The sequence below is a fragment of the Anser anser genome (assembly GCF_964211835.1).
Source record: "Anser anser genome assembly, chromosome: 2".
NCBI lineage: Eukaryota > Metazoa > Chordata > Aves > Anseriformes > Anatidae > Anser > Anser anser.
The window spans coordinates 494,503-517,750 of NC_139721.1; the positions used below are offsets into that span (position 1 = coordinate 494,503).

At 63.9% G+C, this 23,248-nt stretch overlaps 1 protein-coding gene across 21 annotated transcripts in view; it reads right to left on the reverse strand.

Moving 5' to 3' along the window:
• Nucleotides 1-5,820: 5,820 nt before the first annotated feature.
• The window catches only part of PLEC (plectin), a 55,582-nt gene continuing 38,154 nt past the window's right edge, over nt 5,821-23,248 (reverse strand). For 20 of the 21 annotated variants that reach the window (XM_083823296.1, XM_083823295.1, XM_083823298.1 and 17 more), the window contains 18 exons: nt 23,116-23,193; nt 22,754-22,915; nt 21,922-22,026; nt 21,695-21,790; nt 21,477-21,602; nt 20,797-20,949; nt 20,548-20,702; nt 20,334-20,460; nt 20,069-20,252; nt 19,823-19,980; nt 19,413-19,591; nt 19,030-19,168; nt 18,596-18,952; nt 18,432-18,515; nt 18,170-18,274; nt 17,896-17,994; nt 13,071-16,451; nt 5,821-12,574 (listed from right to left, as the gene is read on the reverse strand). In XM_083823296.1, coding sequence (XP_083679422.1) covers nt 6,251-12,574; nt 13,071-16,451; nt 17,896-17,994; nt 18,170-18,274; nt 18,432-18,515; nt 18,596-18,952; nt 19,030-19,168; nt 19,413-19,591; nt 19,823-19,980; nt 20,069-20,252; nt 20,334-20,460; nt 20,548-20,702; nt 20,797-20,949; nt 21,477-21,602; nt 21,695-21,790; nt 21,922-22,026; nt 22,754-22,915; nt 23,116-23,193 — 12,012 coding nt within the window. In that variant the 3' untranslated portion in view covers nt 5,821-6,250. The remainder of the gene's footprint in view (nt 12,575-13,070; nt 16,452-17,895; nt 17,995-18,169; nt 18,275-18,431; nt 18,516-18,595; nt 18,953-19,029; nt 19,169-19,412; nt 19,592-19,822; nt 19,981-20,068; nt 20,253-20,333; nt 20,461-20,547; nt 20,703-20,796; nt 20,950-21,476; nt 21,603-21,694; nt 21,791-21,921; nt 22,027-22,753; nt 22,916-23,115; nt 23,194-23,248) is intronic. The other variant, XM_083823294.1, reaches the window with a different exon arrangement.

The following is a 23,248-nucleotide window of genomic DNA, read 5'->3' on the forward strand; positions in this document are numbered from 1 at the left end:
GCGTGCGCCTGCAGTGGGAGCAGCCGCAGCGGGCCCTGCGGCCACCACCCGGGCACGTCTGGGTGCCCCCAAAGCAGCCACCAGCCCCAGCTCAGCCGCTGGCCGGGGACAGCCACCAGGCACAGCTCCGTCCTGGGACATGACAACCAGAACGAACGGATTTGGAGCCGCCTGACAGCAGTGACGCGGTGCCTTGGGAGGGGGGCACAGGTCCCCGCGCCGCCGCAGTGCCCGCAGCCCCGTCAGCGGCTTCAGAGCTCAGAGCGCCCCGAGGTCGCTCGGTATCGCCGCAGCCCCTGGCCGGCCCCGCAGCCTGGCGGCACCCACCCGTGGCAGCCAGTGCCATCAGCCCTGCTCCTGCCTCCCGGGGCCTGCAGCCAGCAGAGGGGTGGGTTCAGCAGCCAGGATCACTGAGCACACTGCCAACAGCAGCCCGCCGTGCTGACTGCACCGTGCCATGCAGCGGCACCGGGACACGGGCACACCCCACGGGGCAGCGCTGTCATCAGCCGATGAGCATCGAGATTTCCACGGGGGCCGGGGGGGCTGCGTGCCGCCGCACAGCGAGTGGGGGCTCCGTGCCCCGGGGCAGCGGCAGGCCGCTGGGGAGCCGCTGGGCTCCACACGTGCGGAGGAAGCAGAGCGGGGCAGCTTATGGCCCTACAGAAAAGTTCAGCACCCTGGCGGAGGGGGGGGGCGTGGGAGAGGCCAGTCCTGCTTTGTGGCTGCCTGCTAAGCTGTACACAGTGTTCCCAGCGCGGCGAGCTGCGGGCTGCAGCGCGGCGCCAGCAGTGCCCGGGGCGGCGGGCACACAGAGCTGGCAGCCGCTGCATGCCAGCGGGGACGAGCTGGCAGCCGTGGCCCTGCTTGGGATGGAAGCCACAGGTCCCCCGCGGCCGGACAGGGCCCCGCAGCCAAGGGCAATGCGCACCCTGGGCGTGAGCTCCCGTGCCAGCAGCAGGGCTGGTGCCCGGCTCGGCTGCCACGCACCTGGGAGCACCGAGCCCCTCTGGCAAGCGTCGGCGGGGTCCCCGCGAGTGTTTTGTGTAAGTTGGTCACCGGCTGTTTGCAAACGTTTGTGCACGCAGGCGGGCCTGCGTCGCAGGGCTGAGTGACAGCCATTATGGGCGCCACATTCAGCGCCCCGCATACGCTGCCCAGAGGTTTTAACGCTGCGCCACCGCTCAGCTCGCAGGGGCTGAAAGGAGTGAACTCTGGCCTTCACGTCAGCGGGGCAAGCTAAGCTGCAGTGCATTAAAAACGGGAATATAATAGAGTTATCCATCATAATTAGCCTGGCCCAATTACACGCTCGCTCGGCCGCTCCCAGCGCGCGGTGCCGCGCCGTGGCAGCTGACACTGCTCAGCGCCGCTCCCCCGGCCCGGCTGCGGCCCCGGCGCTCCCTCGCGCGGTGCTTGTGCTCGCTCGGCTGCGCCAGGGCCACCAGGGCTACAGGCACTGGGCAAATCTGCAGCAGCTCCAGCGGGGAGCAATGGGACCGGGCAGCCCCTGCCACAGCTCTGCCCTGGCCCCCAGGGGCACGGTGGCACGGCAAGGGGCTCCCTGATGAGCTCCCCGATCCCTGGGAAAGCCTCGCTGCGGCATTTGGCTGGTCACAGCTGGTACCGGAGGCTGACAAGCAGCAGCCCCAGGGGCAGGTCCCCGGCTTCCCGCTGTCCCTGTGCCCGTGGTCCTGACGGTGCCGCTTGTCCGCACGGTGCCTGGCTGATGCCGAGTCCTGCTGCGCGACACCGAGGCACCGGTGCTGCCAGGTGCACGGGAAGCAGCGCGGCTCTAGCGTGAGTGCGTGGGAGCCTGAGAGGCGTGGATGTGGGGGGTGTCCCTCCCCTGCACGCCCCACCGGGGGCCTGCCCCTTTGCCAGGCACCGCAGCGGGGTCCCACCACCCGGCCCCACTGCCGTGCCAGGAGGCCACCCATGCCATGGCCAACGTGGGCACAGTGCTGCGGGCCTGGGGCATGGGGGCCCCTCAGCAATCAGGTGCCGCTCCCAGGGGCCGAGGCTTCCCAGGAGGAGCCCGCAGGATTTGCAGAGTTCAGGGTTCGCTCTCAGGAGTTCTCGGCCCCAGGATGGGGAGGTCAATCCCCCCTCCCCCCCCCCCAGGAGGGTCTTTGCGGATGAGGGTATCTAGTCCATGGAGTGGGGTAGGGACAGGGGGGTTCTCCCTGAAGGCAGAAGGGTCTCAGTGGGCTCATGAGGTTTGTGAGAGGTGTCCAGCCCCGAGGGGCAGCAGGAAGGTGGAGGTGAGGCAGCAGGAATTACCTCTGGTGGCAGCGAGGTGGTGCACACCCCCAGGGTGCTGATGAGCACAGGGTGCAGGCTCCGCACCGGCTGTGCCACCCTGGGGGAGCTTCCCCCTGCTGGGACCCATCCTAAGCCCACGAGGATGGGCGCAGCAGCCTGCAGCCACCCCTGGCACGAGGGCTGTGCCCGCGCGGTGCCCCCACCCCTGCCACATCCAGTAGCTGCGTCCCAGCGCACCACGCTGCAGGGAGGGACGCTGCTGCTAATTGCTGACGCGCAATGCAATTAACTTGCTCCCAAGCCACTGCCATCTGTCTGCGTCAGCCCAGGCTCTCCCTGGGTGCCGCTACATGGCTGATGGGCTCAGCTGCTCCCAGCATGGTCCTGCTGCTGCTGGGCAGATCCCGCCGGCCCCAACATCGCACGGAGCGGGCGCTGCCCCTGCACCACCCGGCAGCCCGCGCGTGCCATGCTCAGCCCTGCTGTGCCAGCTCTGGTCTTCCTGGCGTGGTGCCTGGCGCCCAGCCCAGCCCAGGGCCTGCAGGGCTGCAAAGATTTCATGTGCCAGTAGAGCCAGTGCCAGAAACCCTCCTGAGCAGGTGCCTCCACGCTCAGGTTTGCCCATACAAACCCTGCTGCTTGGTTACCGGCCAGCTCGCCCCTGCCTGCCCAGGCCGCTCTGTCCTGGAAGCCATGCGGGGCGTTCCCGAGCACTGGGACCCATCCGCGACGCTTTGTGCACCACCGGGCTGAGTGAGCCACGCTCCTGTCGCACCACAGGGACAAGCAGAGGCCAGCGGCCCACTGTGCACAGCCCCAGCAAGGCTCTGCTCACGCAGCAGCTGCACACATCGGCACCAGCACAGCAGGGCCCTGGGGTGCAGTGGGCGCTGCCATACGCACTGCACTGCACAGGGCGTCAGGGCGGTGCTTGTGCACAAGATGCAGCCTCAGAAGCCTCCACTCCACCAGCAGTGCCCCCCTGCTGCTGCTACCCCCGCCCCCAAAACCAGGGAGCCACTGGCAAGGGGCTGCAGCCTCCCAGGGCCATCCGAGCCCACGGCCCTGCTGGGCCCACACTCACCTTGATGCAGAGCACACCCAGCTCCGGGAGCCCGGGGCAGCCAGCAGCGTGCCTGGGGTCCCTGGGACAATCCTGCGGCCCTGGTCTGGGCACAGTGGCATGGGGGGGGCTGCCTGGGCATGGCTTTGCATGCACCGAGCACACTGGCATAGCACTCACACCAGGCACTGGGCAGTGCCCGCGGGCAGCAGGGTCCTGCTGGCCCCAGGTCCCTGCACCAGTGCCCCGGCCATGCCCCAGCTGGACAGGCAGCCTCCTCCTCCCCGCCAGCAAGCACCCACAGCGGCACAGCCCAAGAGTGCAGGAGGTGACCGAGAGCCCCCAGCCCACCCACCGGGCACGGCCGCTGACCAGGGAGCAGCGAGTGTGAACAGACCACGCGGAGCTGCCGGCTGGTTTCATAGGATCTCTTTTACTGACCTCACTGGGGAGAGCCATGGGTCCATACTGCATGTTTTACAAACACTTCACGGTATATACAAGTCAGGTTTTAGTGTTTTGCCCCCAAAAAGAGATGCTTTTGGATTATTGATAAGCTCCCGCTGCCCTGATGAGAAATGATTGGGAAATCAGGGAAGGGCAGGGACCCAAAGGAGTGGGAGCCCTGGCTCGGGCTGGGTATGTTACAGAATCGCCCACGTTAGTATGTCATGCAAAAGCAAAACTGGATAATGAGAATAATAACAAATGCTGAGGAATAACATGATTGATTTACACATGGCAAAATGAGAGAAGGTGGGAAGGAGGAGAGGTGCTGTGGAGATCCGCGAGCGAGCCGTGGCACCGTGCGTGGAGGCTGATCCTGAGGGAGGATGGGGTGCACTGGCACGGGGCGAGGGGAGGGCCAGGCAACCGCGCGGGTGCCTCTGGGGCCAGGGTGGCCAGGCCGGGCAGGCACAGCCCCCGCTGCCACCTCACTTATTGCTTCAGCCCCTGCTGGGGCACCGGTGGAGGATGTGGTGGGGCTGGGGCCACGCGCTGCCAGGGGGCAGGGGCGGCTGGTGAGTCAGGGGCTCCCGTGCTGCGGAGCACCTCCTGCACCCGGGCAGCGTGGCCCCAGGTCTCTGAGCGGGGATCTGGCAAGTGCAAAGGGAGAGGGAGCATTTCCCAGTGTCCTCAAGTGCGGTCCCACTTGCCCCAGCACTGGGGTACGGGCTCCGTGGCAGCGGTGAGGGGAGTTGGGATGGACATCCAGCAACACTAAAACAAAGCGAACAGAAAAGATGGGATGAGACAGGAGGACTGGTCCATGAGATGAAGCCACTGAGCCCAGCCGGCAGCGCCACGCGCCCGCCCCACACCAGCCTGCTCGCCCCGTGGAGCCTGGGCACAGCGGGAGCTCGTGTGGGGAGCCAGAACTGCTCTGGCACGGCCGTGGCTGAAAAGCCTCCACCGCCGGCCACGCTACCCCTGCACGTGCTTGGAGGAAAGCAATGCCCCGTGGCCATTTCACAGTCACAGTCTGGAGGATGTGCCCCCCCCCAGCAGCAGCCCCGCAAGCTGCAGGACCACGGGAAGCCCCCGAGAGCAGGGAAAGGTCAGCATTACCTGCGCAGGTGAGCTCAGCCGAGGCGCTGCCGCGTCCAGGGCTCCCCTCGAGCCGATCCACGACCTGCTAACGTCGGAGACCCAGCTGAGGAACTCGCCCAGCGGCAAGGGGACATCTTTGGTGGGACTGGAAAAAGACATCTGCCAGAGAGAGAGCGCGTTATTGCGGGTGATGGGAAGGAGAGGAAAGCCAAGAGGAAAGGAATTCCCATAGGAAAGAGGAGACCGGTTCTAAGATCCGCTTTCTCTCCAGCCAGAGCGCGCTCCAGGCCCGCCCCACACAGAGGCTCCCACGGCTGGAGGAGCCTCGGCGAGGGGAAGACGTGCAGCCGGGCAGCGGGCTGGGGCCTGGGTGCAGAAACCACGCGCAGCACGCACAGACCCCGGCTGGCTTTGGCAGCAAGGAGTCAGCAGGGCTCCAGCATGGGCTCTGCCGAGCGGCTGCCAGTTTGTTAGGCTACGTCAGCGTTAAGAAACAGACCTTGTGCGGAGCACTTCCCAGATACACGGAGAGACAGACAGATAGATAGATAGAGAGCGAGGTGCAGGTGCCGCCGCCAGCTGGCGGCCACACAGCTGCGCGTGGGGCAAGACAAGCGAGCGGGCGGGCTGGCGGAGGTGGTGGGCACGCAGCGAAGCCCCTGGGTGGGCGCAGCGGCGGTGCGGGGCAGCTCCCTCCGCACGGCGCAGAAGCAGCGGGCAGCGCCAGCGCGCACTTACGGTCGGGGCACCGGGTCCGTGGCGGCGGCAGGGCTGTGCTGGGAGGCCAAGGAAAGGAGCTGGGGCAGCTCGGGAGGGGGCGCAGAGCCCCTGTGCCGTGCTGAGGGCAGGTGGAAGGGTCCGGGTGGCTCCAGTGGTGCACGGGATCGGGCTGCCCGGTGCTGAGCGGTGGGGGAGCCTGCGGCAGCGTCCTCCGCCGTCCCAGCCAGGCATGCCGCAGGGACAGCGCCGTCTCCTCCTTCAAGGTGCGGGGGTGAAGCCGGTAGGTTTTAATTACAAAAGAGTTGCTAAGTGGTTAGATCAAAAACACAAAACTGTTTTCAGGTTCTGCTTCGCTGTGTCCGAGTGGCTGGGCAGGATCTGCTCTGCAGAGGGCACGAACGGCAGCAAGCTCCCGGGGCTGCGGATCTGGGAGGGTAGTGTGTTCTCTCTCACATCTCTTAATATACAAATACTGTCAGAACAATCGTATATATTAATATATTAGTCTTTTTGGTTAAACTTTAGGCACTGCTTTGGAAGAATGGAGTTTAAAAATTAAAAAAAAAATAATAGTGATTAGCCAGCAGCATTGCAACATGCGGAGCGGGAGAGGCGGGCGGGCTCCTCAGAGGCTGGACGGGGCAGGCAGCCTCACGCCACGCTGAGCGGAGGCCCCCACAGCCCTGCCACGCTCGCCTGCTGCCCGCAGCGCCCGCTCAGGAGGGATGGGGTGACGGAGGAGTCTCCTGCATCCACCGCACTCTGGGGACCTGCCGTGTATCTGCGCCCAAAGCTGGAGGACGAGAAGGAGGAGGAAGAGTAGGTCATGGAGAAGCCAGAGCTGGTGGCGTCGAAGCTCCCTCGCCTGGAGCTCGACCTGGATCCCGTCCGGGAGCCCGACCGCGAGCCGGAGGTGGATCCGGCACTGCTGACGTTGTAGGGGCTGTAGTAGCCCTTGCTGGACTGGGAGGAGGCCTCCAGCAGCCGCAAGCCGGTCCCGTCCTCGATCATGCTCCGGTCCATCGCGTCCTTGTAGGAGATCTTCAGCTTGGTTTTGGGGCAGGTGAGATACTTGGAGTAGGTGTTCACGTCCCGCAGCTTCTGGGCCGTGCGTGTGTCGATGGTGCCCTTCTGCAGTGCCTCATCCAAGGAGACCCGGCCCTCGACATCAGGCTCGATCAGGCCCCCCGTCAGGTACTGCACCTCCAGGAAGCGCTGCCCGGCCTCGTAGTATAGCCAGCCCTTCTTCAGGGCCTGGGCCGCTGACATCTTCGTCTTGGTCCGCGGGTCCTCGAAGCCGTAGAAGGCCTTCTGTGCCAGGTTGATGCGGTCCACCATGATTTTGTCAACCAGGCCCTTGTTCACCGCATCCGCGACAGAACACTTGTCCCCGGTGTTGGGGTCAATGATGCCCCCGGTGCAGGCCTGGGCTTCCAGCAGTCTCTGCCCCGTGATGTTGTCTACAAGGTTGCGGTGCATTGCCTCCGTGATGGACACCTTCTCCAGAGTGTCCGTGTCCAGGATGCCTGCCACCGGCCCGGTCTCCTCGGTCGGGTCACTCCACATCTGCGTTCTCAAGGGGGCCGGGCTGACAGTATAGGAGGAAGACGAGCCCACAGAAGACGATCGCGACCGGAAGCCACCCATGTTGCCAGAGAGCATGTCCGCAAACTCAGTGATGGAAAGGGTGCCTGAGCGGTACTGGTCCAGGGCCGACTGGTCGATCAGGCCCTTGCTGATGGCATCATCTATGTCGTACTGGCGCCCCGAGCGCCTGTCGATGATCATGGACTTCACCACGCCATCAGAGGAGGAGGTGGTGATCTCCTCCCACTCGCACTCCTGTTCTGACAGCTCCAGGTAGGTCTGGTGGTCGATGAGGCCCTTGCGATAGGCTTCATACACGGACATCTCCTTGCCTGTCTCTGGGTCGACGATCACAACCCTGCGCTTGCGGACAGAGGACTTGGAGGAGGTCTTCCTCTCACGCTTCTTCTCCTTCAGGGGCAGGAGGCAGAGGCCGGTCTCTGGGTCGGTGATGCACCTCTCCATGAGCTGCAGGTAGGTGAGGTTCTCCTCCGTGTTCGGATCAAAGAAACCCTTGGTGTCATCACTGGGATCCAGTAGGATCTCATTCATCTCCTCGTCGAAAAGGCCCCTCTTGTAGGCAATCTCCACAGGGAGGCGATGGCTCTCCTCGGGATCAATTATGCCTCCTGTGGCAATCTGGGCCTCGAGCAAGCGGATCCCATGGTCCTTCAGGATCAGACCCTTCTTCATGGCCTGGAATAGGGAGATGAGCTTTCCAGTGTAGGGATCCCGGTAGCCAGTGACCGCCCTCTCAGCAGAGAGCAACTTGTCCTTGAACTCAGGGCCCACGATGCCCATCCGCACAGCCTCCTCCACAGTCAGCTTGAGGCCCTTGATGGGGTCAATCACGTACCCCGTGGCCGCCTGCGCCTCCAGGAGCTCAAACGCGGTGCCTGGCCTGATGATGCCCTTCTTCATGGCCTGGTACACGGACAGCCGCTCCTTCGTGGAATCCACGAAGACACCAGCAATGCAGCTGGTGCCCTCCAGGAACTTCTTTAGGTTCTTGGAGACCTCCTCGATGGAAGTGAGGCCCTCCTGGAGGCGCTGGGCGGTGGCTTCATCCATCACCTGCGAGCGGACCAGCTCCTCCACGGTGATCTGCTTCCGCAGCCCCCGGAAGGTGAGCTTCCTCGTGTCGCAGAGTGGGAGCAGGAGGAGCCCGCTGGTCTCATCTTTGCGGCACCGCTTCAGGAGCTGTGTGTAGCTGAGCTTCTCATCCGTGGATGGATCCACATAGCTTCGCACCTCACTGGGCTCAGACAGCATGTCATACGTGTCCTTGTTGATGAAGCCCCGCTGGTAGGCCACCTCCAGGGGCAGATGGAAGCCCAGGTGTGGGTCAACGATGCCACCAGTGGCTATCTGGGCATCCAGGAGCTTGAGGGCCTCTTCGCTAGGAATGAGGTCTTTCTTCATGGCCTGGAAGATGGAAATCTTCTGTTCACTGTATGGGTCTCTGTAACCTGTCACAGCCCTCTCTGCGGACAGGAGTCGGTCATGGATTTCAGGCCCCACCAAGCCTTTCCTGACGGCTTCATCGACAGTCAGCATCTCGTTCTTTATGGGGTCAATCATGAAGCCGGTGGCCGCCTGGGCCTCCAGGAGGGAGCGGGCCACCTCAGAGCTGATCAGCCCCTTCTTCAAAGCCTGGTAGATACTGAGTTTCTGCTTGGAAGAGGGGATGTAGATGCCAGCAACGCAGCCTGACCCATAGAGATACTTCCAGATAGTCTCCACATCCAAGAGCTCCCGGAAGGTTTTGGAGCCCTGCTTCAGTAGGTTGTAGATGTCCTGAGAGATGATCTTGGCCTCATAGAGGTCCTCGGCTGTGATGCGGCGCCGGACATAGTCATAGGACGTGAGATTCTGCTGCCGAATGATCTCAGTCTTCTCGATGATCTCAATGATGATGATGATCATGCGCTCCTTGGACACACGGCCTGACTGGAACTCCTCCATGAGCTGCTTCCTCTGCTCCTCGGGCAGCAGGTCTGAGTGCATGATCTCCCAGAGTGACATAGAGGAGCCCGCCCTGCTGCCCACGGGGATGTCCACCTGTGTCTCCTCAAACACCTTTCGCGTCTCTGCCTCCGTGTACACGTGGGTGGTCTCTACCACCGTCGGCTTCTCAGGCTCCCGCAGAGGCAGCAGGTACAGGCCTGTCTCAGGATCCTCGATGCACCTCTCCTTCAGCTGCATGTAGGTGAGGTTCTCATGCGTGTTGGGGTCAAAGAAGCCCTTGGTGTCATCGGTTGGGTCAGAGAGGATCCGGTTCATCTCCTCATCAAAGTAGCCGCGCTTGTAAGCCACTTCTACGGGGAGGCGGTGGCTGTGCACGGGGTCGATGATGCCGCCGGTGGCGATCTGGGCCTCGAGCAGGCGGATGCCGTGCTCCTTGACAATTAGTCCTTTCTTCATGGCCTCAAAGAGTGAGATGGTGTTCCCCGAGTAGGGGTCCTTGTACCCAGTGACAGCCTTCTCAGCAGACAGCAGCTTCTCGTGCAGCTCGGGCCCGACAACGCCGGCCTTCACCGCCTCGTTGACATACAGTTTCCTGTTCTTCACAGGGTCAATCAAGAACCCAGTTGCTGCCTGGGCCTCCAGGAGGACCACAGCAGTGCTGGACCTCAGCAGGTTCCTCTTCATAGCCTCATAGATGTTCAGCTTCTCCTTGGTCGCCTCCACGTAGACGCCGGCAATGCAGTCACTCCCATGCAGGAATCTCCTCACTGTCTCTGTCTCGGCGAGCTCTTTCACTGATTTCTTGCCTTCTTTCAGTTGCTCATACTGGGCTTTGCTGATGATGCGGGACTCCACCAGCTCGCTGGCAGGTACAGGTGCCCGGAGACCGCTGAACGTCAGCTTCTCCTGCTTTTTGGTCTCTGTCTCCTCAATGATGGTGATCACAATCTTGATGATCTTCTCAATGGTCACTTTGCCAGTCTTGTACTGTCGGAGGAGCTCCCGACGGTGCTCCTCTGTAAAGTACTCGGAGTGGATCAGCTCCCAGATAGTCATTGTCTGGCCCTTCAAGCTGCCTGCTGGGACTTCCACCACCGCCTTATCAAAGCTCTCCTTTGCCTGGCTGTCCGTGTAGATCTCCTCCTGCTGTGACTGGATGGCTCTGTCCGAGAGGGGCAGCAGGTAGAAGCCAGTCTGCTTGTCACGGTGGCAGTTCTTCTGCAACTGGGCATAGGTGACGTGTTCTTGGGTGTTGGGACAATAGAAAGCTTTGATCTCATCATGGGCCGCAGACAAAGCCTCGTTCATCTCCGGGTCAAAGTAGCCTCGCTTGTAGGCAACCTCGAGCGGGAGCCGGTGGCTATTCACAGGGTCGATGATGCCTCCAGTGGCAAGCTGGACATCCAGCAGACGGATCCCAGTGTCACCGGGGATGAGCCCCTTCTTGAGCGCTTGGAAGAGGGAAACTGTCTGGCCTGTATAGGGATCCTTGTAGCCAGTCACAGCCTTCTCTGCGGACAGCAGCTTCTCATGAAACTCTGGCCCTACAGCCTCAGCCTTCACTGCCTCGTCAACAGAGAACAGCCTGTTCCTTATGGGGTCAATGATGTAGCCAGTGGCAGCTTGCGCCTCCAGCAGGGACAGGGCGATCTCTGGCTTCAGCAGGTTTCTCTTCAGGGCGTCATAGAAGGTGAGCTTCTGGCCAGTTGACTCCACTAGGATGCCAGCAATGGCATCTGTGCCCTTCAGGTACTGCCTCACAGACTCCATCTCCGCCACATCCTTCACAGACTTCTTGCCCTGGTGCAGCTGGTTGTAGAGGTCCTTGTTGATGATTTTGCTTTCCAGCAACTCAGCGGCAGGCACAGGGGCCCGGAGCCCCTCGAAGCACATCTGGCTCTTCTTCTCACTTTCCTCCACAACCGTGATGATGATCTTAATGATCTTCTCCACTGTGATCTTGCCAGTCCTGTACTGCTGGATCAGGTCCCGCCTTTGGTCCTCAGTGAAATATTCAGAGTTGATGATCTCCCAGATGGTCACCGTCTTCCCTTGGAACTTCCCAAATGGTGCTGTCACTGTGGCCTTCTTAAAGACGTCCTTGGCTTCTTGGTCGGTGTAGACCAGCTCTCTCCCTGCAGCCGCCTGGTCGGTGAGCGGAAGGAGGCACAGTCCTGTGTCCGGGTCAGTCACACACCGCTCCATGAGCTGCAGGTAGGTGAGGTTCTCCTGTGTGTTGGGGTCGAAGAAGCCCTTGGTGTCATCGCTGGGGTCGGAGAGGATCTGGTTCATCTCCTGGTCAAAGTAGCCGCGCTTGTAGGCAGCTTCTACGGGGAGGCGGTGGCTGTGCACGGGGTCGATGATGCCGCCGGTGGCTATCTGGGCCTCGAGCAGGCGGATGCCGTGCTCCTTGACGATGAGCTCCTTCTTCATGGCCTGGAAGAGGGAGATCTTGTCTCCCGTGTAAGGATCTTTGTAGCCAGTTACTGCTCGTTCAGCAGACAGCATTTTATTGTGCAGTTCTGGCCCAATCACTCCCTCTCTAACCGCCTCGTTCACTGAGAGCCTCGCATTCCGCACAGGGTCAATTATGAAGCCAGAGGCAGCCTGCGCTTCCAGGAGGACCAGCGCGGTGCCTGGGCTGAGCAGCTTCTTCTTCATGGCTTCATAGATGCTCATCTTTTGATTGGTGGGTTTGATTAACAAACCAGCAATGCTGCTCTTGCCCTGCAGGTACTTCTTGACGTCTTCCCTCTGTGAGAGCTCACCAACACTCACAACACCCTTCACCAACTTGTCTAAGTTCTCCTTGCTCAATATGCCAGCCTCAGCTAGCTTCTCTGCAGATACCTTCTGACGAATGCCATCAAAGGCGAACTCTGGCTCCCCATTTTGTGCTAAGCCATCCACCACGTCTCTGCCGTTGGGCACGGCTTTGATATCTGGCATCTGTGCCATCGTAACTACAACTTCCTCGGGCAGGTCATCTGTCTGGATCATGATCTCTCGTGTCTGGGCAAGGGCGGCCTTGTGCTCTTCCTGCATCTGCTCGAGCCTCTCCCTAAGCTTCTTGTTTTCCTCTTCAAGGAGTTTTTCTTGCTGCTGCCGTTGTCTCTCCAGCTGCTGCAGCTCCTCCTGCTTATGCCTAACATTCTCCTCTGCTTCCTTCTGATGCTTCTTGGCTTCATCCAGCATGGCCTTCAGTTGTTGCTTCTCCTGCTCCATCTCCTTCTGCTGCCGCTCCTGCTCTGCCTTCAGGTTCTGTGCTTTGTCCACTTCGTCTTTAAAGAGCTTCTCCAACTTAGCTTTCTCCTCCTCGATAAACTTCTCCTTCTGCAGCAAGGCATCCTTCTCCGTCAGGAAGGTCTGCTGGAGGATCTGCGTCTCCTGGCGGAGCTGTGCCTGCTGGGCCACCTGCATCTGGAGTGGGAGAGAGGACAGCACAGTCAGATGGCAACGTTCCCCCAGGAGGACAGCACTGGCAGGGCAGCGGGGGTGGGAGGACAGGCAGCAGGGTGCTACTGGGCTGCGCTGGGACGCGTGCTAGTTAGGGATGTGTCGCCCAACCGCTCGGCTACGCAGGTTAAGGGTTAAGGGAGCAGCACTGGGGTTAGGGAGCTACAGCAGGCAACACATGGGTGAAACGAGCAGGGAAAAGACAAGCTCTTTTGCGGGATGAGGGACTCGCCACCTAGCTACCGAGGCGCGGAGCTGGGGACAGCTCCTGTCTGCAGAGAGGAGCATGGCAGGACGCCCCCGGGCAGAGGCCAGCAGCCAACTCAAGGGCTGAGGCCAGCTCCCAGAGCCCGTCCAGCCACTCATGCACCCACTGTCCTGGGACACGGTGTGAGGCAGCTAGGGAGAAGGAAGGTAGCCCTGCGTACCACCACCGCTAAGGGGACCCGTAACCCAGTACCTCCTCCGCCTTCTGCTGCAGCAACGCCGCCTCCTGCTTCAGCTTCTCCTTCTCCTGCTCCAGGTCGGCGATGGCCCTCCGCAGCTTCTCCGCGTCCTGGTCGCTTTGCTGCCGCTGGATCTCCAGAGTGTGCACCAGCGTCATCTTCTCCTGTGTGGCCAGCTCAGTCTCGTGCAGCCTCCCACTGATCTCCTCCGCCTGCTTCTTGAATCGCTTGGCCTCCTCCTCAGCCTTGGCCTGGGCCATGCTCATTTCCGCCACATGCAGCTTGAGGCGCTCAGCCTCGGCAGTGATCTCCAGCTGCCGCCGGCGCTCAGCCTCCAGGGTTTTCTGGAAGCCCTCAGTCTCCTCGGCCAGGCGCTGCTGCATCTGCTCCTTGTCCTCCTGCAGCCGCTTGGCGTGCTCCTGAGCCAGGTCCTTCTGCTTCTGCAGCATCTCTGCCTCGGCCTTCAGCCGTGTGGCCTCCTGTACTGCCTGCATCTTCTCCTTGAGCATCTTTTCTGCCAGCGCCCGTTGCTGTGCCAGGTCATCCTCAGCCAACTTCCGCATGCGGGCAGCCTCCTGGGCCTCCACACTGAGCCGGGCAGCCTCCTCTGCCACCTGCTTCATCTTCTCAGCCTCCTCTGCCAGAAACTTCTGTGTGTTGTCTTTGTCCTTGAGGATCAGCGCCTTGTTCTCCTCCTCAATCCGACTCTTCAGTTTTGCTAGCTCCTCCATCTGCACCCGGACCTTGAAGAGCTCCTCCTCCACCTGGGCCTTCTGCCGCACAGCGTCAGTCACCTCCTCCTTCAGCCGCTGCAGCTCCTCGTCCAGGATGCTTTTCTGGTGGTCCGTCTCGTCCAGCTGCAGCTTCACCTTGGTCAGCTCCTGCTCCACCTGCGCCTTCTGCCGCAGCGTCTGCTCAGCGAACTTCTTGTGTTTCTCCATCTCGGCATCCGCCAGCTGCTTCTGCCTCAGGGCCGCCTGCTCCGCCTGCGCCCGCTTCGCCGCCTCCAGCTCAGCCTCCTTGCGCAGCTTCTCCGCATCTGCCTGGGCCTGCGCCTTGGCCTGTGCCTCTTCCTCTGCCCGCTGCTTCTGCCGCTCGGCCTCTTCCACCCGCTGCCGAGAGAGGCTGGCGTCCTGCTCAGCCTTGCTGCGGGCGAACTCGGCTTCCTCGGCCAAACGCTTGGCCCTCTCGGCCTCCTCCCGCAGCCGGTCAAGGAGGCTCTGCTCCTGCCGCCGCGTCTGCAGCAGCTCCTGCTCCTTCTGTTGTACGGCGGCCAGGTGGGCCTTCTCCTCTGCTGCGATGCGCTTCTGTGCCGCCTCCCGTGCCAGCTGGATCTGCCGCTCCGACTCCTTCTCCGCCAGCTCCTTCTGCCGCCGAGCCTCCTCCACTGTGGCCTTCAGCCGCTCCACCTCCTCCAGGGCCAGCCGCCGCTGCCGCGCAGCCTCCTCCTCAGCTGCCAGGATGGCCTGCACCTTCTCCTCGGCCTCCCGCCGACGGCCCTCCTCCTCCAGTGCCAGTGCTCGCTGCCTCTCGGCCTCCCGCTCAGCCTGCTCCCGGCTGCGCTGCACCTCCTCTGCCTCGCCACGGATGCGGTTCAGCTCCCGCTCCAGGTCGGCCTTGCCCGCCGAGGCCTTCTCGAAGCTGGCCTTCAGTGCACGGATCTCCTCCTCAACCTGGCGCCGCTGCCTCAGTGTGTCCTCCACGAGGCCCTTCTGCCGCTCCAGCTCGCTCTCCGAGGAGCGCTTCAGCAAGGCAATCTTCTCCTCGATGTCCTGCTTGTGCTGGGCAGCCTGCTCCTCCAGCAGCTTGCGCTGGTAGGCCTCATCCTCTGCCAGGCGCCGCAGCCGCTCATTCTCAGCCTCTTTCTCCTTCAGGGCGATCTCGGCCTCTGCCTTCAGCCGCGAGGCCTCGTTGATGGCTGCCAGCTTCTCCTTCAGGATCCGCTCGGCCTCAGCCCGCTGCCGGCTAGCCTCCTCCTCTGCGAGCTGCCGCTGTCTCTTGGCTTCCTCAGAGAGGGCCCGCAGCCGGGCAGCCTCCTCTGCCAACTCCCGCAGCTTGCTGGCTTCAGCCTCCAGCCGCTGCTTGGACTTCTCGCTAGTGGAGCGTGACTCCTCCTCTGTCTTGGCCTTGCTCTCCAGCAGGACTTCCATCTCCGCCCGCAGCTTGGCCAGCTCCTCCTCCACCTCCTTCCTTTTCTGGATGGCCTCGCTCACCTCCTTCTTCAGCCGGAAGAGCTCCTCCTCCAGGAGCAGGCGCTGCTGCTCCCTATTCTCCATCTCTGCCTTCAGCCGGATCAGCTCCTGTTCCGCTGCCAGCTTCTGCTGGGCCGTGCCCTCTGCGAGCTCCCTCTGCTTCTCCAGCTCCTCCTCCGCCAGCTCCTTCTGCCGCAGGGCCGACTCCTCCGCCTTGGCACGCTTGCGGGCCTCCCGCTCCGCGTCTTCCTTTTGCTTCTCTGCCTCCTCCTGCGCCAGAGTCTTCTTGTGGGCCACCTCCTCTGCCTGCAGCCGCAGCCGCAGCGCCTCGTTGGCCTTCTGCCGCCAGTGCTCCAGCTCCTTCTCAGCCTCCTCCCGTGACTGCTCGGCCTCCAGCTGCTGCCTCTTCAGCCGCTCGGCCTCCTCCTGCAGGTGGGCCACTGTGATGTGCTCCTGCTGCAGCGACAGCTCCAGCTGTGCCGTCTTCTCGGCAAAGGAAAGCCGCTTGCTCTGCAGCTCGGCCTCGGCGCTCCGCTGGGCCACTTCCTGGGCCACCTGGATCTGCCTCTCCTTCTCAGCCTCCGCCTGCCGCATCCGCCGCTCAGCCTCCTCTGCCTGCAGCCGCAGCTTCTCCAGGTCCGCCAACGCCTTCTGCTTCTCCCGCGCTGCATCCCGCTCGGCCTGCACCTTGCGCTTCAGCTCCTCCTCTGCCTCCCGCTTCTTCTGGCTTTCCTCCTTCACCTGCCGGCGCAGGCGCTCAGCCTCCTCCTGTGCCTGCCTCTTCTGCCGCTCGGCCTCCTCAGCACGTGCCCGCAGCTCCTGCAGCTCCGTCTCGGCACCAGCCCGCTGCTTCTCAGTGGTCTCCAGCTGGAGGCGGATGAGACGGATCTCCTCCTCCACCTTCTTGCGGTTGTACTCAGCCTCCTCGATTAGCTTGACCTTGGACTTGATTTGGTGGTCGGAGTTCTGCCGCAGCTGCATCAGCTCCTGCTGGATGTTCTGCTTCTGCTGCTCAGCGTCCACGGCCACCACCTCCCGCCGGGTGACCTCCTCCTGCATGCGGAGCTGCAGCTCCCGCGCCTCCGCTTCCGCCTGCGCCTTGGCTTTGGCGTGGGCCTCGGCCAGCTGCCGCTGCTTCTCCAGCTGGGCCTCCACCTCCGCCAGCCGCTTCCTCTCCTCCTCCTTCAGCTTCTCGGCGGCTTTCTGGAGGAGAAAGAGGGTGCAGAGAAAACAGAAAGGGGGAAGAGAGAGAAATCACAACGGATGCGACCAAGCCACGGCGTCAATGCCAGCCACAACCACGCACCACCGAGACACGGGACGGTCCGGGGCAGAGGGGTGGAGGATGCGCATGGAATGGCGTCGGCTCCCTGGGCCTCCCCACGAGCTGGAGGCGGTGGCGCCAGCTTCCAGAAGACGTATGGCAGACAGGGGACACACGACTACTGATCTGACTTAGCAGGGCGCGGGCAGACAGGCGACAGGACCCGGACAGCAGTGCGGGAAGCAGGATGACCCACGTACCACAGACAAGGAATGGAGCGCGAGCCAAGCCCAAGGCAATGGAGACGGATGCAAGCAGCTTGCACACCACCACCGTGCCTGCTGCCGTCCGGGCAGAGCCTCTCCCAGCCCCGTGCACGAGGGGAATGAGAGCCCCGGCTGGATGCAGCAGGACAGAGGGGAGCTGGGGTGAGGAAGGTGCCAGCTGCGCTTTCCCTGCCAGGAAAACCTCGACGATGTGGAATGCGCTCCAAGCACCAGCACTGCCCCTGCCAGTCCGAGTCCCCCGCCGGCCCGCTCCAGACAAGCCGGTGGGCTGGCTGGCTACCGAGGAGCCGACATAGCTCGTGTGTGGCTTGGGGCCGTGCTGCAGAGTGCTCGTGCTGCATGCACTGCGAGCTCAGGGACAGCCCCGGGGACGGGCACAGGCAGCACACGTGCAGGTGAGCCGGGTCCCCTTGCGCCACCCTGAGAGGTGCAGTGAGTGCCCAGGAGCGCAGGCAGAAGGAGAGGAGGAAGGCGGGAGGGCAAGCGGCTCCCCGGAGGGCAGGAGCACAGTGAGCAGGAGCAGGGCGCGCAGGCTGCTGGCAGCCATGGGGTGAGGCGGGGGTGCCGTGAGGAGGGGGACATGCGCAGAGTGAGTACCTGGTGCAGGGATGCCAGAGTCATCCTGGTTTTTTACCCTCCATTAGATCCCCACCAACACAAACATCCCCCAAGACAAAGCACTGGCAAAGCGGCTCGACTTCCAAGGGCAGAAACCAAGAGTTAGAAAGGTTACCAAGACAGAACAACCGAGGCATCCGGTCCCGCGGCGCCTGAGCACAGCGTCATGCTGATGGCAGGTGCTGACTGCGCTACGTGTATCTGGGAAGTGCCTCCTACCACCGGTCACACCAGAGCCCGGCAGCGCCCACAGCCGGCTGTGCACCACCCCGGCTGGCCCTCGCTGCTCGGAAATTTGCTGCACCCAGAGCCAGCGGCTTCGGTCCCGGAAGCCCAGATCAGAGTGGGGTTAGAGGCCGTGGGCCAGTGTTAGTGATGGGGCTGGCAGTCATCATGAACCACGTTCCCCATTGTTATGAAGAAGAGAAAATGCAGCCGGAGTCATGCCGCCCCGCACGCCCATGCCCCGTGCCCCTACCTCCTCCTCCTCCAGCCGCCGCAGTGTCTCGGTAATGAACTTGATGTACTGGCTGGTCAGCGTGGTCAGCTCGCTGTATCGTGTCCGCAGGTCCACGTACTGCAGCAGACAGTGGGGTCAGCGGGAGGGGAGCACACCACAGTGACCCCAGCCCCGCCACCCCACATTGCTGTGGCCAGCCCCGTGCCCTCCCCGTGCTGCAGCCCTCTGCTCCTGCTGAAGGAGCTCCAGGCTCAGCCACGTGCCGGGACCACACCGAGGCGTCCCCCCTCACCTCCTGGATGATGTTGTCAGACGCGGACTGCACTTTGGGCTTCTTGGCCGGAGAGGCCACGGGCTCCACCTGTGCCTTGAAGGTGACGAGCTGTAGTTCGTAGTCCTGCCGGGGAGAAGCCAGGTCAGCAGGTGGGCCAGCACTCCGGGGAGCCCCTGTGCCCCTGGAGGCCCCGGCCCTGCACTGCCCCCCGCAGCCCCACGCCGGCCCCGGTGCCCCTGGCAAGGCCAGCCTGCAGCGGCACGCATGGCCAGCGGCACACCTTGATGGCATCGATGTACTGCTTGGCGTAGCGCTGGCACTCCTCCACCTTCTCCTTGTTGCGGTCGCACTCCTCCAGGAGTTTCTGGGGAAATGCGTGGGGGTGAGCTCAGGCGCCGTGAGCACCGGCCAGGCCACCCGCGCTCACCCTGGCCCGGGTTCTACCTTCTCCTGCAGCAGCTGCTCCCGCACGGTCTTGCTGTCGGTGATGGGCACTGCCTGGATTTTCTCCTGCCGCTGCTTGGCGTCCTGGATCCACTGGAGCAGCCCGTCGCAGCTCTCGCGGTAGTAGCGCAGCTGGCGGCCCAGCTGGTCCAGCTCGCGCTGGCGCAGGTCGATCTGGGTCAGGACGGCTTGCCAGCGCTCCAGCAGCTGCTGCACTCGCTCCCGGTAGCGGTCCAGGTCGACGTCCCGCTCGCTGTGGCCCCTCACCATCCGCTCATTGACATCCTTGGCCTTGCTCAGGTCAGTCTCCAGCGTGCTGAAGAAGGGCTGGTGCCCCTCCACCTGCGCACGCAGCCGCTGCAAGGCACAGAGCAGAGCTCAGCCCCGGTCCCCGCCGGCCCCGGCCCGCCCCCAGCACAGCGCAGCCCCAGTACCTTCAGCTCGGCCTTGCTGGCCTCCAGCTCCTTGAGGTCAGCTGGCACGGTCTGCACGTTCTTCAGCTGGTCCTCGTACTTCTTGACCAGCTCCTCTGCCCCCTGCGTGCTGCGGATCACCAGGTTGATGGTCTTCAGCCTGCAGAGAGAGGGGACAGCTTCCGCGGGTGCCAAGAGCCAAGCAGGCAGCAGTGCGAGAAGTATGCAGCGAGGAGACGGGAGCACCACCAGGGCACAGCCGGCCACCTCCTCATCCTTCCTCCTCCTCCTCTTCCTTCTCCTCCTCCTCCTCCCCCCTCCACCCCTGCCGATGCCCTGGTGTTTGCTCCCAGCACGGAGGATGAAGAACCACAGTGTGGAGCCACATGTGGCTGGGCACTCACTTCTCCAGGTAGATGCTGGAGAGGCTGTACACCTGGTCCATCTTCTGCAGCGTGATCTCCAGCTCTGAGCGCAGGACAGGGGCCGAGCTGGCCTGCTCTGGCTGGGCCAGCACCTTCTCCGTCTTCTCACTGACCTTGTCCAGGCTCTTCTTGATGCCCTCCAGCTCCAGGTGGATTTGCTGCAGGGAGAGCAGCGCGTGTCAGCTCACAGGCTGCTGGTGCAGCCTGGTGCCTACATCCACGTTGTGCCAAATACGACAACCTGACAGCAAGAGGCTCCCCGCGCATGGAAGGAGCGTACCCACGGTGAGAAGGAGCAGGGCAGAGAAAGGGCAGGGGTCTGCAGCCCACCGGCGCAGCAGACTGGGCGCAGGGGTCCCCATGTGCCGCGTGTCTCCTGAAGCACATACCTGCTGCTCGGTGATGCGCTGGGCGCACTCCTTGACCGGGTCCTTGTCGAGGGGCAGGCGGATCTTGTGGATGGTGCGGGTCTCACAGCCCTCCAGCTGCAGGCGGATGTCCTTCAGCTGCGAGATGTAGTTCTTGCAGAGGGACTCATCCTGCTCTCCTGCGGGGACATCGGGGCCAGGTCAGCGGCTGCTGCGCTCGCCCTGCCCGCGCCTCTGGGAGGGAGGGGATGCCCGGCAGAGGCTCACCTTTCTCCTGGCTGCGCAGCAGCAGCTCGTACTTCTGGGTGCAGGCGTTGTACTCGCGCTCCACCTGCAGCCGGTCGTCGGGCTGGAAGCTCTGCGAGTCCTGGCTGTCCCTCATGAAGTCCTGGTAGTGCGTCTCCAGGCTGCGCAGGACCTGCCTGCACTCCTCCACCTGCATCGTGCGGAACTGGGGGCAAGCAGCACCGTCAGCCCCCGCGGCGGCTCCCGGGGACCCACGGTGCTGCCCCACGCCAGCCCCGGGACTCACCGTCAGGTGGGACCAGGACTGGATCTGCTGGATGTCGCGGATCAGGTACTGCCAGGAGAGCAGGCTCCTCATGTCCAGGTGCAGCTGGTGCCACAGCACCAGGAGCTGCTGGTGGGCGGCCTCCAGCCTGGGGAGAGGCAGCGTCAGCCGGGGGGCGACGGACAGAGCAAGCGGGGACCCCCGCTGGTGGCTGGGGGGCACCAGCGGCGCTCACCTGTGCACGGCCTCCAGCGCCTCCTTGTTGGGGGGCGGCACGAGGAAGCAGACGGAGGGCACGATGGACTCGCTGCCGGCGGCGCTCAGCACCTTCCACTTGTAGGGCTGGGCGTTGCTCAGCAGGGCGCACTCGTCGTTCTTGTGCACCGTGATCTGCGGGGCGGGCAGGCGTCAGCCCAGCGCGGGCGCAACGCACGGCCCTCGGCCCTCGCCGCCGCCGCCCCCGGCCCCCTCCCGCCCCGCTCACCTCCATTTGCTTGTAGTCGCAGACGGCCTGGATGGGCAGGCGGCCCTTGAGCGGGGCGGCCGGGCTGCGGGGCTTCAGCTGCACGATGGCCTTGGCGCGCCGTGCCAGCCCCGCCAGCTGCCCCTGGTACTCGGAGAGCTGGTCCTTGGTGTCCTGCGGCACAGCGCGGCGTGAGCGGCCCCGCAGCCCCGGCCGCACGGGGCCCCACGGGACACTGCGGGGCGGGGGGGGCTATGGGGGGAGAAGGGGTCGTGCCTGCCGCGGGGTCTGTCTGCAGGCTGGGGGGGCGGCAGTGGGCCCTGCAGCAGGGCGGCGGTGGGGGGCAGCAACCTGGGGTGCTGCCGTGGAATGCGCATGGGGGGGTCACTGCTGGGGTGCACACGTGGGGGTCAATGCTGGGGTGCACACGTGGGGTGCACACATAGGGGTCAATGTTGGGGTGCACAAGTCAGGTGCACAGGTGGGGGTCAACGCTGGGGTGCACGTACGGGAGATCAATGTTGGGGCGCACAAGTGAGGTACACATGTAGGGGTCAATGTTGGGGTGCACAAGTGGGGTGCACATATGGGGGATCATTGCTGGGGTGCACGCGTGGGGGTTCAGCCTTGGCGTGCTGCAGTGGGGTGCATGCGTTGGGGGTCACCCTGGGGGGCTGCAGCAAGGCGGGGGGGGCACTCACAACGCAGTCCTGCAGCAGGTCCTCCAGGCGTGTGACCGTGATGCTGCGGTCACAGGAGTATTTCTTCTTCATGTTCTCCTGCATCTTCCTCAGGAACTCCTCAGCCTCTTTCACGTCGGCAAAGAACTGGGGGGGCAGAGCGGGGTGAGCAGGGCCGCACAGCCCAGCCGCGGGGGGGCCGCGGCCGGTGGGGGCCCCGTGGGCACCCCCGCCCCTACCTGGAAGTAGGCGCTGTTCTCCTTCAGGTGGGCCTCGATGCAGCAGCACAGCTGGAGCATCCAGCTCCACTGCGTCTGCAGGGCTGCCTGGAAGGCCTGGGACAACGGGGACGGGGGGGACACGTCAGGACGGAGCCTGCGCTGCCCCACCACCGCGCCCCACAGCAGTGCCCCTGAGCTGCCCCCCACACCCCCCCTGGTACCCCCGTCCTGCACCCCCCGCTCACCTCCACCGTCTGCCTGCCCGGGTGCTCCTCCCGCAGCAGCCGGTCCCCCGTGCTCTGGATCTCTTTGATTTTGCGCTCCCTCAGCTCCAGCTCCCGCATCAGTCCCTGGCGTGGGCACCGAGGGCGGTGGTGAGTGCCAGAGCCCCACGCAAGGCCGGCACGGTCCCCACACGGGTGTGCGTGGGTGTGCACACACACAGGTCTGCGTGTGCTCTGTGCACGCTGGGGTGCAGCTCTGCAGCTCAGGGACACGCGAGGGGGATGCTCGGGGTGGGTGTTGGGTCCGCAGCCACGGCAGGAATGGGGAGCTGGGGGGCACAGGGCTGGGGGTGCTGGGGGACGGGGGCACGGGCTGGGTGCTGAGCAGCCCTCCCCGGCGCTGCACGCGCAGCAGCTGGGGGGTGACGGGACTGGCGTGCGCTCAGCGCTGCAGCGCGCAGATGTGGTTTCATCCGAGCGACCAGATAGCGAGAGGGGAAGAGCAGAATGAAGCCCAGCTCAGACAACAAAGAGATAAAGAGCAGCGCTGGCATGATGAGGAGATAAAGAGCTAAAGAGCGGGGCGGGAGCAAGCAGCGCAGCAGAGCACGTGAGGTGAGATGAGATGAGATGAGATGGGGCTGAAGGCCCCAGAGAGCCCTCCCTGCCCCTGGCTGCATGAGGCACCGTGCACAAACCTGTCACCAGAGGGACTGGGACCATGCGGGGGCCACGCACAGGGCCGGGGGGGGCTGGGGACCCCTGAGGACAGCCGTGTGCGCAGCCGGGGACAGCGCGGCACAGGGACAGCGGGGGGGGGACGGCACAGGGCGGCAGCGCCGGCACTCCGTACCGAGTAGTTCTCCTTCTTGGCCGTCATGTTGGGGTTGCGGTCGCTCCAGTCGAAGTTCACCTCCTCTTCCTCCTTCTCGTTCAGCCACATCAGCTCCTTGGTGGCAGCGCTGACGAAGGCGTGGAGGCTCTCCAGGTGCCGCAGCCGGGACTTGGAGGAGTTCTGGGGAGGGGGCGCAGGGATGGGATGGGCCTGCACCCCCCCACCCACACGTCTCCTCCTGCCTCCCCCCCTCAGCATTTTCCTCCCCACATCCCCCGTCCATCCTCCTCCCCATTTCTCCATGTCCCACACGTCCTCCCCACGTCCCCCCACACCCTGCACCTCCTCCGGTCTCCCCGGCCCCCAGCCTGGCGCCTCACCAGCAGCTTGGCGTACTGCAGGTCCAGCTTGCCCAGGCACTCCCGGTAAGCGTTGCGGGGGCCCGGCGAGAGCTGCGCCTACGGGAGAGCGAGCCGTGAGCACAGGGTGGCAGCCCCGCTGGCAGCCACCGCG